General features: G+C 46.6%; 1 protein-coding gene across 1 annotated transcript in view; it reads left to right on the top strand.

Moving 5' to 3' along the window:
* Window positions 1–1882, top strand: part of GJA5 (gap junction protein alpha 5) — a 19513-nt gene extending 17631 nt beyond the window's left edge. The window contains 1 exon segment of the mRNA XM_008631530.2: window positions 84–1882. Within this exon segment, the coding sequence (XP_008629752.1) occupies window positions 84–200 (117 nt within the window). The 3' untranslated portion in view covers window positions 201–1882.
* The last annotated feature ends 13409 nt before the right edge of the window (window positions 1883–15291 follow it).

Below are 15291 nucleotides of genomic sequence, written 5' to 3'. Positions count from 1 at the left end.
TCGCCACCGAGAGGCTCCACGGCCAGGAGGATGCTGCTGGGGAAGGGCCCTTCATTAAGTCCAGCTACGTGGAGAGTCCAGAGGTGGCCAGCGAATGTGCGGCACCTGCCTTCCCCGCGAACTACTTCAACGAGAAACGCCGTTTCAGCAAGGCCAGCAGTGCCAGCAGCAAGGCAAGGTCGGATGATTTGTCTGTGTGACCTGTCTCCAGCACGGATGAGGAGAAGGAGCTGTCCCAGCACTCAGTAAAACTTCTGCAAAGTGGACTCCAAACTCTTGCCCCTAACCTCTCTGTTTTAATATCCCCTCTCTATCCTTTCCAGCGAACTTCATCGTTAATACTGCAGACAGCACCTCTCACAGCTCAAGGCAGGGGCAGCTACAGGCACTGAAGAGAGACACCAATCTCAGGATATGAAGCCCTCAGCCGTATTTTCATCATGGGACCCACAGGGATCAGAGACTCCCCACCCTTAGCCAGGTAGAGCACAGGCCAGCAGACTCCTGAGGCTGCCCAGTGGGTATCCAACTGTGCCACTGTATTCAACAGACCAACTGGACCTCTACTTCTCTGGTCTCTATTCAACATTTGCAACATCAGCTTGGCAATTATACTGAGCTGAAGCTTTTCTCACCTGCCTGGAGCAGAAACACACCAGTAGGCTTTCTGAAAGAAAGATTTTCTCATCTGCTTCATTTTGGCTCTCTCTAACCCTCCCTTTCTCTACCTGAGCCCAGATATTTTACCAGTTTACCTACACAATAAATCCTACTTGAATTTTTTGACACTGTGTATATAACAACTCTTCCCCGTAAATAAGGACACCCGTGGTCCCCAGCACACGGCTGCCTCGTGTCTAACATTGGAATCCCTTCCTCATTCCTAAGTCAGCGCAGCAGACTGGCCCCAGGGAAATCACTTAGATGACCAGTTGATGAAGACTGGGGAATTTTCCCAAGATACTCATGTCATCAATCCTAAGCAAGGCATCCATTAACAGAAATAGAGACTCTCCTGTGAGAAAAGATATCTTATGAGTATCATGTGGAAACAAAGTGGTTTTCCCCTTTTTGAGACTCATCTTTCAAGAAACCTGAATGCTGCTGAAAGGGTGCTGCCAGCTGCCCACTTGAGAGAAAAGCATCCTCTGTTTATCTGCAGAAGAGGTACAGCCTGTGTCTTCACACCAACCTACCAAAACACTTCAGCATCTTTTGCAAGCAGAAAGAGTCCTCCTCAGGTCCTGCACATCATTCAGCTCCTGCCTGCTCTCTCAAGCTTGCCAGCCAGCACAGGTCAAGTTATTTGTCTCTGCTCTGCCACGAGGCCATCCTCTCCACTCCATCCCTAGCACACATGGCATTAGAAGCAACCCATGGACTGGGTCTTTCCACTGCTGTAGCCTCTCAGAGCAACCACAGGGGCCCAAGGGTGCACTGTGAGTCTGGTGGGTGAGGTGTGCAGGCAGCTTCCCTTCAAGACACATTTCCTCAGTGCAGAGCTGACATCCCTCTGGTAAAGATCTGCTAAACAGAGCCAAGCTGCTCCCTGTTGTTTACCCTGCACTGCCCCTTCAGACATAGGCCACAGCTTCCCAACACTGGACTGCACAAGTGAATGGCCTGGGACCAGCTGATGAGGGGACTGAGCCATTCCCTCTCTTAGGGCCACTGAAAGTGAATCCCTGCTCCTGATACACAGCTTTGGTACAGCTCCCTGTGCATATAAATACACATTCACACTCAATGGGGGAAACCATGTTTTTGTTTGCAAGTTTTTATATATTTGTATTTTTTAATCCCGAAAAGACCTGTGTGTTTTCTTTAACGTGAGATTTTAGTCAGTTGTGTCTAGGTTTCTCCTAATAAAGTTCTAACTCCATCTCTCCTTGTGGATGTTTCTCCTCTCACATGGCTGAGAACGAGCTGCTAGCAGGGATCACACTGCCCGCCAGCCTCTGCTGCTCAGAGATCACAAAAATTCCCATTGCCCAGAGTGGCAGGAATGAGGGGAGGGTTCGGCCAAGGGGATAAATAACAAACATAGGGAAATGATTGACTGACTGGCTGACAGAACCACCCACCCCCCCCCAGCTGTCCTGCCTGCCTCTGCATTACCAAGGAAGGAGGAGCTGGTCAGAGAGCAGAGCTTCCATCCCCTTGCATATCCCAGCACACCTCTGTACCCAAAGAGGCCACCTGGGATGTGAGGACAACTCAGCAGGAAGAGGGAAGCAAAACCTGTCCCTCAAGCATCTGATTGCTTGTCCATGCAGTAACGGGGCCCTGAAGTCTTTTTAAGAGACAAGGCCTTGAGAGAATCACCGCTAATTATCTCTGCAGCATTCCTGTGGGTACTCAAATCTCTTAAGATGTATTTGCCCAGCCCCAAGAAATTCCTTTTCTTCTCTCAGCTATGTCTTTCCTCTGAAATTTATCCTTTGTTTTCCCACTTGACAACTTTCACAGGCTCCCTCCTTCTGGCCTTGGATCCCCCTGTCTCCCTGAAGGAAGTGCTCTTCCTCCCTTTCTCCATAAAATTTCCCATCCCATAGGATTCTGCAGGCTGGGAAGCTGGAGACCAGCAAAGTACTGCGTCCCAGCAAGGAGCCTGAAAGGGGGCATAAAGAATGAATCCAGAATTCAATGAGGACACAGGGACAAGGACCTTTAACTGCATTAGAAACTACAGGGATCCCTTAAGATTAAGGAGCCTTGGTTTGGGGGTTTTCAGCCCAGGAGTGAGGCTGCCACCTGAGCACCCACAGCCCTGCAGTGCAGCGGGAAGGCAGGATTGGTTCTGCAGCGTTTTTAACTGGCATGTGCACAGCCCTGAGCATGCCTGTCCCTTAGGGTGCCACCTTGCTGCGAGAGACAGGCAATGGGGAAGTCAAGAGCATTCCCCGTGGAACACTTGGCTATTGAGTGACATTAATGTTTAGTAAAGCCACTCGAGCACGGACACAGACCTTGTTTAATAAACTTTTCTTGGTTTAAAACAAGCAATAGACCAAACTTTAAAAACTCTGAGCTACAGTCTCTGCTAGAGGGCAAGGTAGAGCTGAAAGAAGAGGACAAGGATCTCCTCTGTGCTGTCTCAGACCTCTATGATCCAACCACGTTCACAGGCGGGGTTTTGGTGATCTTTGAGACCAGAGGAGTACAACCATCCCAGCTCTCTCTCTTCCTAGAGATTGCAAGTATCAAATGCCACTCATTTCTTAATGCCTCCATGGTTCTGTCTTCTAGGTATAACAAGTGGGGGATATTGGACGGATGGATGTTTGCACTAGCTGACAGACCGAAAACTTGTGATTCTTGGAATCCACTGTCAAGGCTGGTCAGGCTGTCAGACCACGATAGGAGCACATTTACTTCAGGCTGTCCTGTCCTTTCAGACAGATTTAGTATATATTGCTTTGTACCAGATGGATGGGCAGACAATCTTATAGTAGTGGCCTGGATCAACATTACATATTAAACTCAGTCCTTGGATAGGCACTCAATCTTTAAATGGCAGCATTACAAAGACAATGCTCTGAGAGGAAGAAAAGAGAAAACACGAGAGCTTTTCATTCTGTTCTTGCCCCTCTTTTCTCCAATTCTAGCGGCTGGGACTGCTCAGACTCTCCAGCAACAGCTGGAACCAACATTTGACAGAAACACCATCCCCAGTCATCTCCTTGGTTAGCACACCTCAAATCATTTCCTCCTCTAGCTGATGCTGAAGGAGCCAGAAGTCAGTTCTGATCTACAGCCTTGTGCTGATCAGCTGGTGAGCCTGAGACAGGAGGACAGAGAAACGTGTTTTAACAAGCCTTTAAATCAGAAATACTTAATCCTATAAAAGGAAAACCTATATTTAAAAATACATAGAATGCCAAAACTAATAAAGTATTGAACTGAGACAAGGTCATGCCTCTGAGTTCCTCTCCATGAACAGCACAGCAGGACAGCTGAGCAGGCTAAGAGAAATTTGAGAGAGAGACTCAAAAGTAATGGCTGATCTAGAGGACGCAGGTCAAGCAAGTTGCTTCCTCTTTCAGGAGATGTGGGCAAGACAATACTCAAGTAAATTCAATGCTGATAACATTTCAGACTGTTAGAAGGGAATAGGTAGGAAGATGACAGACTACACAGTCTCCCTTCACACACTTTTCCATGAAACATCACTGAGGCCAAGGAATCAGGAAGACCCAAACCCCAAGGAACAAAGGCCCTGTGTGTTCACAGGAACGAGACCACGCTTGAGTGGACAGCAAATGGCCAATGTACAAAGAAGGCAGAAATTCAGCACTCAAAAAGTCAGCGTAGCATAGCAGAGAGCCTGACACACAGCAGTGGCAGGCACTGCAGAGCAGCTTCCCTGCTGGCATTGCTGCCTCCGGGGAAACCTGGGACTAACACAGGCACAAGGGGAACTGCTGGTCCCAGGGGAGCTCCCTTGGGAGTATCAGGCAACTCCGCAGCCAGGGTGGCCAGAAGGATGCCCAGGCTCTAAGTGCCCCTGAGGGAATCCAGCACCTCCTCCCAGCAAGGGTGACAGGAGGGGATCCTCTGCAGGGCTGATGGCAGGTTCTGCACACATTCGTGAATAAAGAACATTTCAGTGATTCAGGTTAGTGGCGGCACCAGCAGTATGGATAGGCTGAGAATGAGGATGGAGAGTGGCAGCTCTATAAGATACACTTTGTAGGGGGAGAAACTGTGACTTTGAAGTGCAAAATTAATAGCTTTGCTTTTGCCTGAAGTGTTCGTTGCTTATATGGTCTAGATGATTAAAGATCTTTCTGGGGAGCTCGGGAATTGTAATACCATACATATATAACTTTGTCATGAAAGTCTGATGACAGAAAAAGAAATAGCATCAAATGAGCTTGTAAGACTCACTGTAGCCAAATAATGCAGAACTGCTTCATTTTTCCTTCAGTGAACATTGGTTCACATTTTTAAAAATGAATTTGCTGAGGCCACATTCACATACCACCACTGGTTTCCCACAGACATCTGAGCAATTGAGTTTGACGGGCAACAGAGTTCTCAGAAAGTAAATGTCAGTCAAGGAAACCAAATTTTAAATTCACGTGGGTCAATATCCACCCCAGAGGCAGCTCTGTGTTCCTCCAGCCCTCAGGAAGCATGAGCAGTATTGTGTAACCAGTCCAGTGCTGTGTAGCCAATCACAAACCAAACAACACACCTCCACTGGAGACTTTATGCAATAAATGCTCACCAAAAGACATTTTAAGGACAGTTAAATGCATTTAGATTAGTAATGGAAAACACCCAAGAGAGCCTGGTGGAAATGGTGGTTACTTCAAATGTACTTCTAGGTCCCTTCCACCAGTTCCTAGGCATCTGAATCCTTAATGCCCATGCAGGAATCCCACAGAAGGATGGATGTGGACAAGGGGTGCAGAGGACCCTGATTTCTCAGCTGCTCATGAACCTGGGAAGGTTCAGCCGCTTCTCCACATGAACACTTTTCACCCTTTTGTGCACCTGAACAGAGGGTTTTGTCCTTCCCTTTCCAGCCCTTACACTTCCCAAGCACAAGGTGTCCAAAGGAGGGCCACGAGGATGGTGAAGGGTCTGAAGGGGAAACCTTATGAGGAACAGCTGAGGTTGCTGGGTTTGTTCAGCCTGGAGGAGACTGAGGGGGAACCTCGTTGCAGTTACAGCTTCCTCGTGAGGGGAAGAGGAGGGGCAGACACTGATCTCTTCACTCTCGTGGCCAGGGACAGGAGTCGAGGCAACAGCATGAAGCTGTGTCAGGGGAGGCTTAGGCTGGATATCAGGAAAATGTTTTTCACCCAAAGGGTGGTTGGGCACTGAACAGGCTCCTGAGGGACATGGTCACAACACCAAGCCTGACAGAGTTCATGAAGTGTTTGGACAATGCTCTCAGGCACATGGTGTGACCCTTGGGATGTCCTGCCTAGGGCCAGGAGTTGGACTTGATGATCCTGATGTGTCCCTTCCAACCCAGCATTTTCTGTGATTCTGTGGTTCTTTGAACACACTGCAGCACCAGCATAAAACCCACTCCCCTGTCCTCTGCCATGCCTGGCTTCATAGCCAACCTACTAACACAAACCCACTGGTCTCTGGGTGAATAAAAGCAATTATTCCATGTATGTTGGAAAAAAGTATGCCCCCAGAGCAAGTCAGAAATCAAAACACAGAAAAGCTGCAATATTTACATATTCCTTTAAAATTATTCCCCAACTGAGGCCTGTAGGACTGCTACATTAAGCCACTCTCCTCCCTCGAGGTGGCTACATTTTATTAGAAGATTAGGCTTTTTTTTTTCTCTTTTCATTTCTGTATTACAAACTGTGTTTGGCTGGCACATGACAGGCAAGAAAAACAACCCCACTGCAGTGTTTGCGGGAGCAAGACCAAGTCTGCTGCAGATGCCTGCTATTTTTTGAGAGGACATCTCCACCTCTTGGGCTGGATCACAGCAGGGAGCTGCTCAGGGATTACTCAGAGCTGGGGTTTGTGACTCACTATCCAGATGCCAGAGCTCCTCTTTACGATAAAGTTGTTCTAGACAGAAAGGGGTAAAGCAGATGAGGCCAAGCTAGGGGTCAAAATGAACTGGTAGGGACCCAGGAGAGAGTTAAATTTCATGCTCACATTGGACATGAACCTAATCTTAAGAAGGCATGTCAGTGATGGTCAGCCATATGACAACACAAAGAATGCAAAAGACACATCGAAAGATTCTCCTAGAAACTGGATATGGGGGCGCGGCCATGACATTTTTATCAACAGCCCCAGCAAAACCCAACACTCTCATATTCAGCTGCAAGCAGGGTTTCACTAGAAATCATGTTAAGCACCAGCTCCTACCCTTAAAAGGAATCAGATTAGCAGCAAGAGGCAAGCCTGAGGTCAGAAACTTGCTGCTATTTGTTTGGGTTTTGGAGTAAATGCCATGCCAGCTCTTCAGCCTGGGAACAAAGTTTGAGGTTGAAAAGTGCTTCTGACAGAACCAGTTTGATGTGTGCCAGGCTACAGGCAAGACTTTTCAGAAACAAGTGTCCAAAATTAGCCATTGCAAAATCATGTAGTCCAGTGAAACTACGTTTTCTTTCCCACCTTGCTTTTCTTCCACTTCAGCCCAGATTCAAGAAAGCATTTTGGTACACATGCATGGCAGAAATTACCATCATCTTTGTTGCATATTCACAGAAAAATGCACTTTTTTCCAATTCACATTCATTTATCACATTCCGTTCAATTCATTTTTTTCACCCCTTGAGAACTCTTTTCTCACCCATTCTTTTTGCCTGAAATTAAGTTTTGGATTATTTTTTCCTTCTGTGACCTTGTATTTTCTTACGATATAGTTACACTTTGCTCTCCCCATCTCTAGCTTCACCAGACTCATCTCTGACATTTCCAGAGAGATGCCAAATTTGAGGACTTTCTGAAAAGTTCATTAAAGTACCCAGTCCTAAATCAACAATAAAGACATTCATTAAATGAAAGCGAACTCGAAACAATCCTCACTGATTCCTGATGGATATCTCTGACCACTCAAGCACATCACAGTGAGGTACCTGAGAGCTCCAGATCATCAAAGGAAAAAACCCGAGATGCTTTATCCCTTTTCCTGCCCTAGTGCACACCTGGCACACTCCAAAGCGCTCCTCCCACACCCCAAATCAGGGCTGCCATCACACCAGGTGCATTTCTTAGCAAGCAGTGAGGCTGCAGAGCACATCCACCTCACAGCACCACACATCCACAGCATCTCAGACACACAAACACAGACAGGCCTGGCTGCTCTGTACTTTCATGCAGTGTCATCTCCCATGTCACCCCCAGCATCTCTGCACCACAGACTGGCCTGCAGTGGGAGTCTGCAGCTTGCTCTCTTTCACTTCCCAAGGCAAAGGTGAGAAGGATTTTAATCCTGATATGCGAGTTCTTGCAAAACAATGTTTCTGACAGCTGACTGCTCTTCTAACAGGAAGCACTCTTACAATGAGAACTATTATTTTAATTAACAATTGGAAAGCACAGTCTAGGGATGAGGTGGTCTCTAATTATTGTGATAGGATTTTAAAAGGTGTGCACTGGTACCAACAGAAGCCACTGACCCCATTGGAAATTATTGGGTAAGGTCCTCTCCCCTTCACTAAGCAAACAGTCAGACCAGTCACCCCAGCATTAAAACCTACAAATCTGGGAAAAATTCACTGTGGTTGATACAATGCAGCTCATAATGACTATTTTTTGTCCACAGTGCTGCTGTTTGTTTCAAACCATTTAGCAATATTCATTAGCTCCCCTACTTCTAATTAGGGTACTTGAGAGGAAGAGAACATGCAATAAAGATTTTTACTAAGGGAGACGTGCCCCATTCCCTTCTCTGACTCAGGTGTTGATTCTGATGACCCGCAGTCAGGCTTTACCAGGAATCTCTCTTCAAAAATGCCAAATGCATCATGAAAAATATTATGCTGCCTCTTTCTTAAAATCTCACCATCACTGGAAATTTTAAATCATATGTTCCTCTTCCCATTTCTTCTATTTATTTACAAGGGAAGGATATTAAACTCCGATACCAAGACTGTTGTGCCTCTGACCTTTTTTATAGCTGAAACCCCAGACTCTGAAGCCCTAGAAAAACTCACGTGTATCAACAATCCTTAAAATTAATACTAAAGCATAGTCTTACGACAAAAATTATGTCAGCCATACCATTGTCTGGGATACTTCAAATTCTTCCTCTCCAGGAATCTCAGTCACCCGCATTAAATAACTCCCAATTGAGACATGAGAACTGGCAGCAGCATAAATACCCACGGAGCACTGGCTGGTACAGCTGACAGCCAGATGGGATCAGAACAGCAGCAAAAGATAACACTGAGCCTGGACAAGCAGCTCAGGCACCAGCCTGGAAATTTGGAGAGTGCCCTCAGGTTCCCAATCCAAGAAGTTTTATGTCTGACAATAGGCAAGGCATCTGTGGCTTTGCCTGCCTGAAATGCCCATCTGAAAAAATATAGTGGCCCCTGCCTCCCACTAAGGAGGGGCTGAGAGCCTACAGGAATGCCATGACCTGAGATAGGTAATGGATGTAAAGGGGAACCAGAATAAAAAAAACCTTTGTGTCTTCAGAAAAATCAGTTGCAGGGGAAGACAAATCAGGATAAAAGAGTTTAAAACTCTGTGTCTTGAGCAGCACTGTGTGTGTACCCAGGCAACGTGCACAAAAGCAACCCAACTATTTCCATTTTGTAATGGCAGTGTTTTCATAACCATAAGGGTCCAGAGCTGTCAGAAAAGACCTGAAGGAAAGGTCATATCTGTCATTCAAACAGCTACTAATATAGTGTGAAAAACAGTTGAGCTCTTGCATATACAAAGCCTTCTGCATGTACGTTTGCTACCTCCCAGCCTTCCTGGAGAGACAGGGAATAAGCGTTATTCCCATCTGCCAAAAGACAATCTGAGTTTGAACAGCCTTCTGAATGCTGCATAAGACATTACCCTGACTTTGATTCAGCTCAAGCTCCCAGTGCTCCCTCCACGCCCCTCACTGTGCGTCAGGACCCAGTTTCAAGTTCATTACCTTCGCGGTTTGAATTAGCACCTACTGCCTGCATACAAATGCACTCTTTGCAGCCGACATTCCAACAGCTTTCAAAACCTGGGAGAACTCCCAGCAGAAATGCAGCTCACTCCTTCCAGCGCTGCTGCATGAGTCAGGCTCCTGTGTGCTGTTGCCTGTTTTGCCATGGGTTCCCAGCAGCACCAGGGCACTCCATTAAATATCCTCCCAACACCTGGGCACCAGCAATCATCAGGATCTGTGTAGGACTTCACCAGGGAATGGTGCAGATTAACAACTGCAACCTGCTGTGAGCTGCATGGATGGGAGACACTACCAAAATACGGACGATAAAGTTAATAAGGGATAACTATGTATTCCTCAAAATTATCAGCTGCTGCTTTGTACTGGATTTCCCTTGCTGATTGCATGTAATAGCAAAATGCATGTCCTTTGTTTATGAATGTAAAAAATCCATGGTATGTCTCATCTCTCTGCTAGTTCTTGACATGAGGAGCATTCACCCTGTGATTCTGCAACTGGTGTCAGCCCAGATGTGGAGACTGCCCAACCATCATTCAGCCGGTTTTATGCTTCCTCAGAGCTGGTGGTGGGGAGCTAATTGGTGTTGGCTCCCCGACATTTTACACCATCCAGTGCCTGTACCAGCCTGATGTAAAAACAGCTTCTCCATTTGACCACATGAAACACGCCAAAGAGACCTGCAACATATTTGCAATCAGGTGCTGAAAAATAAAGTGACGAGACTCAATGTCTGCTTTGAAAAACTCTTGTTTAGGCCAACAAGTCTGATTTCCACAAACCTGTAGGGTTTAGGGAAAATGTAGTTTTTTAAAAGTTCCTTGTTTTTATTATTTTACTTTATTTTTCTTTTTTCCAGGGTATGAGAGCTGCAGGACCAATAATAGAAGGATGAGTTATAAACCTCTCAAAGCAGAGATCTAGCATGGAAATTCTGACAACCATCAATGTGAGCAATGCCACCAGGCACCACTCACAATCCAGAGCATCTTTCAAACCTGTCAGGGGTTTTTAGAAAGGGCTAAAAATAAGTGCAGAAATGCAGCAATATACACACACACACACACATTATTATTGTTCAAAAAAAGAACAGGTGGTCCTGCCAGCAGTGTAAACACAGATGACTGTAGAAAACAGCAAACAAACACCCATCTGAGCAGCCTTTCCTAGCCATGCAAGCAGCACTCTGAGAATTCTCCTTGAGTTCTCCCAGCCAGAATCATCTGGGATCCGAACACTCTGTCATGACAAGGCCTGGGTACTTCCAAGCATCTTGATTTCCTTCACCCAACATATTCACACAATTCCACCCTCCTGACCTCCTGTGGATTATTTCCCTTCTGAAAATAACACACATGGAACAGCTGGTGGGGCCAGAAATGTCTTACATGTAAATAGCACAAGTCCTTGTTTTCTAGCTCCCCACCACTTGATCTGGCCCCTATCCTCATGTAATGAAGAGGAGAATTTACTGAAGGGGAAAAAGGATCAGGGCACTATGGACAGCCCAGAAGGATTCAAACAGCAAATGTGGATGGCTGCATGTTGAAACCCACCAGGTCACTACCTGTTGGGAAGGCAAAGAAGAAAACATGAACCAGTCCTGGAGTCTCAAAATTTATCCTAAACCTGCAGAAAAAATAAATAAATAAAAAAAATAACATTTCACCCCAGATTTCAGTTACGTCTCCTCCGCCCACCACAGGAAGAAGACTGATGTCACAGGCTGAATCACACACATAAATCCTCCTGCTTGGTCACTTCTCTCTGAGTATGAAAGCATAACAAAACAACTTTGCAGGAATCCAGTGTAACGCTCAACATCATCTCTTTGCAGCCCTTCTCTCATGGCTGTTTTGAAAAAAAGCAAATGTAATTTACACTTGCACCATCTCCTTTTTCATTTCTTATCATCCCAAAACATTTGGTTTAATAGAAATACCCTTGGTTTAATGTATATTCACAAAAAGTAAATGAGGTGATAAAGCTTAAAAGTGCCAAATGGTTAAGTGCTGCCACAGGGGAGCACATCTGCCACGGCATCAGAGCACCGAGTCCCAGGACACAGCATCTCGGGCACGGTGACAGACTGGCAGCTCTCCCACCACACCTGGACTGCACAGGCACGGAGAGTCCACCTGACACGGCTGGGAACAGCTTATCCCGCTTGCTTCTGGAGGCTCCTGCTTGCCTCAGCTTTCCTGTGCAAGGCAAAACCACTCTTTCAAAGCTGAAGAGAAAACTGGCCTGCTGTTCTCCCAGAGCGGCGCATAATTGAGTCGGCGTGATGCCGCAGACTACCAAATGCAGCAGATGGCTGCAGGCACCATCCAGTTTAGGATGACAAAGTTGGAACAAAAGAAAAACAGAAGGCAGGGAATGCATCTTCTGTGCTGGGTTACGGGGTGAGGAATGAACCTTGGCACAGTCGGTCCGTCGCCAGCACACGACCAGCTTCCAGCTCTCCCACTGCCACACCAACAATGACCAAATGCCCAAGCCTGGAAATGACAAAGAAAAGGGAGGGAAGGCCACATCTTCCTAGGTAAAAGAGGCAGGAAACTACCAACTATGTGATTACCTGCTCTCTATGTATTTCTAAAATACATAGAAGGAAATCTCTAAAAATGTCCTCATGATGCCAGCCCTAAATACGACAACTCCGACTTCTGGGACCCTCCCACATAACCTGCAGGAATTCAGAAATTAAATTATGACCTGCAAGTATCAACACACATCATTTCACTGCTGGAAGGTAAAGCACTGATGTGACAGCATGCAGAAAATGAGATGAGATACGTAAGGTCTGCACACTGTACCGTGAATGGTGTCTTGCAGGGAGGGCTTGGTCTGCAGTGGAATTTAGGCGTTTATTTTTGCCAATTCCTCCCCAAAGGATCACAGACTTTAGGAGTGGAAACATTCCTTCCATTTCCCCAGGCGCCTTGCTCACAAAGCAGCTGGCTACAAGGTTCACCACAACAGACAGACTGGAGGAGACAAGAGTGATACGGCTCCACAGGAAGCAGCACGGCACACTCAAACCATTTATAAATAAAGTTCAGCCCTTTGTGAAGGCAATACAGCTTCCATGCCCAGACTGACTGGTTTATAATAGCCATTGTGGTCACCAGTCCTTGCAGGACGCAGAAACATCATCATTATCTCCACAGCTGGGAATGGAGAATGTTCTTTTGGCTGCAGGATGCAGCAGCCTGTGATTCCAAACATGAATCCTGCACAAACTCCTGCCGTGTTGCATTTGAGATTTCAGCAGCTGTGATCACTTCAAGGGACCAGAGTGAAAGCACCTTCATTGCCCTCAGAGAGACAGTCATGGGAACATTTTGGGGTGGAAGAAGTATTTGGAAGGGCAGGAAAATACTTTGTGCTACAGCAGAGCAGCAGGACTCCACCCAGAGGTGGAGCTGCCCCAAAACAAGGATGGGACACAGAGATAGCATGCTTGGCAGGAGCTGCTTGTGCCCACTTTGGGCAGTCACACCAGGCTGGTTAAGCCACCTTCTCCAGCAGCCAGGCTCCCAGCCCAGCTGCAGCCTGTGTGGTGAAGAGCTGTGGGAGAACATTTCCAGTTCATTCTCCTTGCTGAGCAAAAAGCGCTTGGGAAAGGAACCAAAGAAGTCAAGGCAACATGTCTATTTTCTGACCCCTACCAATCAGAGAGAAATAAACCCACCTCCCTCAGGGGCATCCAAATGTTATTTGTGCCTCTACCATACAAACAATTTAAGGTAAATCTCTGATTTACACCACAAAGAGCTATAGCCCTTTCACAGAATGATAGAATCATAGAATGGTTTGGGCTGGAAACGGGCCTTGAAGATCATCCAGTTCCAAACGCCCCCACTAGGCAGGGACACCTTCAACTAGACCAGGTTGCTCAAAGCCCCATCCAACCTGGCCATCCTTTACCTTTCCTCAGGGACAAGGTGTTCACTTAGTCCAAAAAAACAATAAAACACACAAACTCATTAGGTTAAATTTTTTCTTTTGTGGGTATTTTTAAAGCACTATTTAATTTCAATCCACATTGCGGAACAAAAAAATCTAATTGTTAAAATTGGCCTCACACCTTATCAATGTATCAGCCACATAACAACTGTGTGACTTGGTCACGCTACAAAGCTCACTATGACTCAGTTTCCTCTTCAAAAAAAGGAGGATGTAAATGCAAACTTATCAAGCCAGAGTGTTCTGAGGTGTGACACATTTTTGAAGCCCTGTAAAAGGCAAATGATAGCACTGGTAATATTTCGCAAAGACAGCAATCATTGCAATTTGGTTCAATTCCAACCAGGAGGAAATTTACCCTCTGCTTTCAGAGTGGAAAGTTTCCTGAAACGTGCTTGTTCATTAGAGCTCATTACTTTCCTTCAGTGGAAAAAAACTTACCCCTGGTGGCCATTGGATTAGCCTTCTGCTCCTCGTCTGGTCACAAAAAGCAACAGAAGGGTAAAAATAACAGGTCCTTTGAAAATGTTTCTGTAAAGATGGCGCATCTTAGAATAAATTTCTACACAGTTGGACGAAGAAAAAAAATAGGGCAACACCATTTGCTTAAAAATTGACAGCCGCCTGCTATTTTGGAGATCTCTCCTCTAATTGCACGCACCTGCTGTGGCGTGGTGTATTCTAAAATACATCTCACCAGCAATGCTGCTTGGCAGCAGCCAGGGCCACCCAGGAGGGACCCTGCAGTCCCAGTCTTCACAGCTTCACAGGAACCAGGGTTTTCTTCCAAGGTAACATTTGAATGGAAATACAAATCAATTCACTGTGAGCCTCTCTCCCTGCTCACTTCTATCACATCACCTCTATCTCTCTTCCACCTTCCCTCCCTCCCCCTCTTAACTACTTTTTCCTGTTCCCTCTCCCCTCAGCATTCTTGACCCCTTGCTCTCTTGCAACACAAGATTTAGGCTTGATTTCTTCATCTGTTATGATTTCTTCATTTGTTATTTTCTTGGCTTCTAAAATATTTTTTCCCCTTCTCTCCCTGCTCTTGTTGTGCCTCTGTGTTTCCCATACTCTAAGCTCAGAAAACTGAGGTAACCCTTTCAGAACTGCAGGGCTTTGAGAGACACAAGGAGATCACCAAAATCCCCCCTCTGCACGTCCTGGTGTCTGTGCCAACCTCTCACCACCTGCAGCGGCTCCTCCCTCTGGCCTTTGTGCAGGTCACCATCCTCTCTGCCCTCTTTCTCCTTCACCCTTGCCCTGCTCCCTGAACACCTCCGGGGACGGTGACTCATGACGGGGACGGCAGCTCATTCCAATATCTAATCGGCCTTTCTGTGAAGAAATCCCTCTAAATGTCCCACCTGAACATCCCCGGCACAACTTGAGGCCGTGTCCCCTTGTCCTGTCAGTGGTTCCCTGGGAGATGAGGCCAAACCTCACCTGGCTCCTTCCAGGGAGTTGTAAAGGGTGATGAGGTCCCCCCTGAGCCTCCTGTTCTCCAGGCTGAGCACCCCCAGCTCCCTCACTGGCTTCTCATCGGACCTGTGCTCCAGACCCTTCCCTTCTCTGGACTCGCTCCAGCACCTCAGTGCCTTTCTTGAACTTAGGGGCCCAAAACTGGACACAGCATTCGAGGTGTGGCCTCATCAGCGCCGAGCACAGGGGGACAATCCCTGCCCTGCCCCTGCTGGACACAT

The sequence above is a fragment of the Corvus brachyrhynchos genome, unplaced genomic scaffold, assembly GCF_000691975.1.
Source record: "Corvus brachyrhynchos isolate BGI_N302 unplaced genomic scaffold, ASM69197v1 scaffold152, whole genome shotgun sequence".
Classification (NCBI taxonomy): Eukaryota; Metazoa; Chordata; class Aves; order Passeriformes; family Corvidae; genus Corvus; species Corvus brachyrhynchos.
Note: the sequence above shows the minus strand (reverse complement) of the source record. Positions and strands in the feature narration are given on the sequence as shown.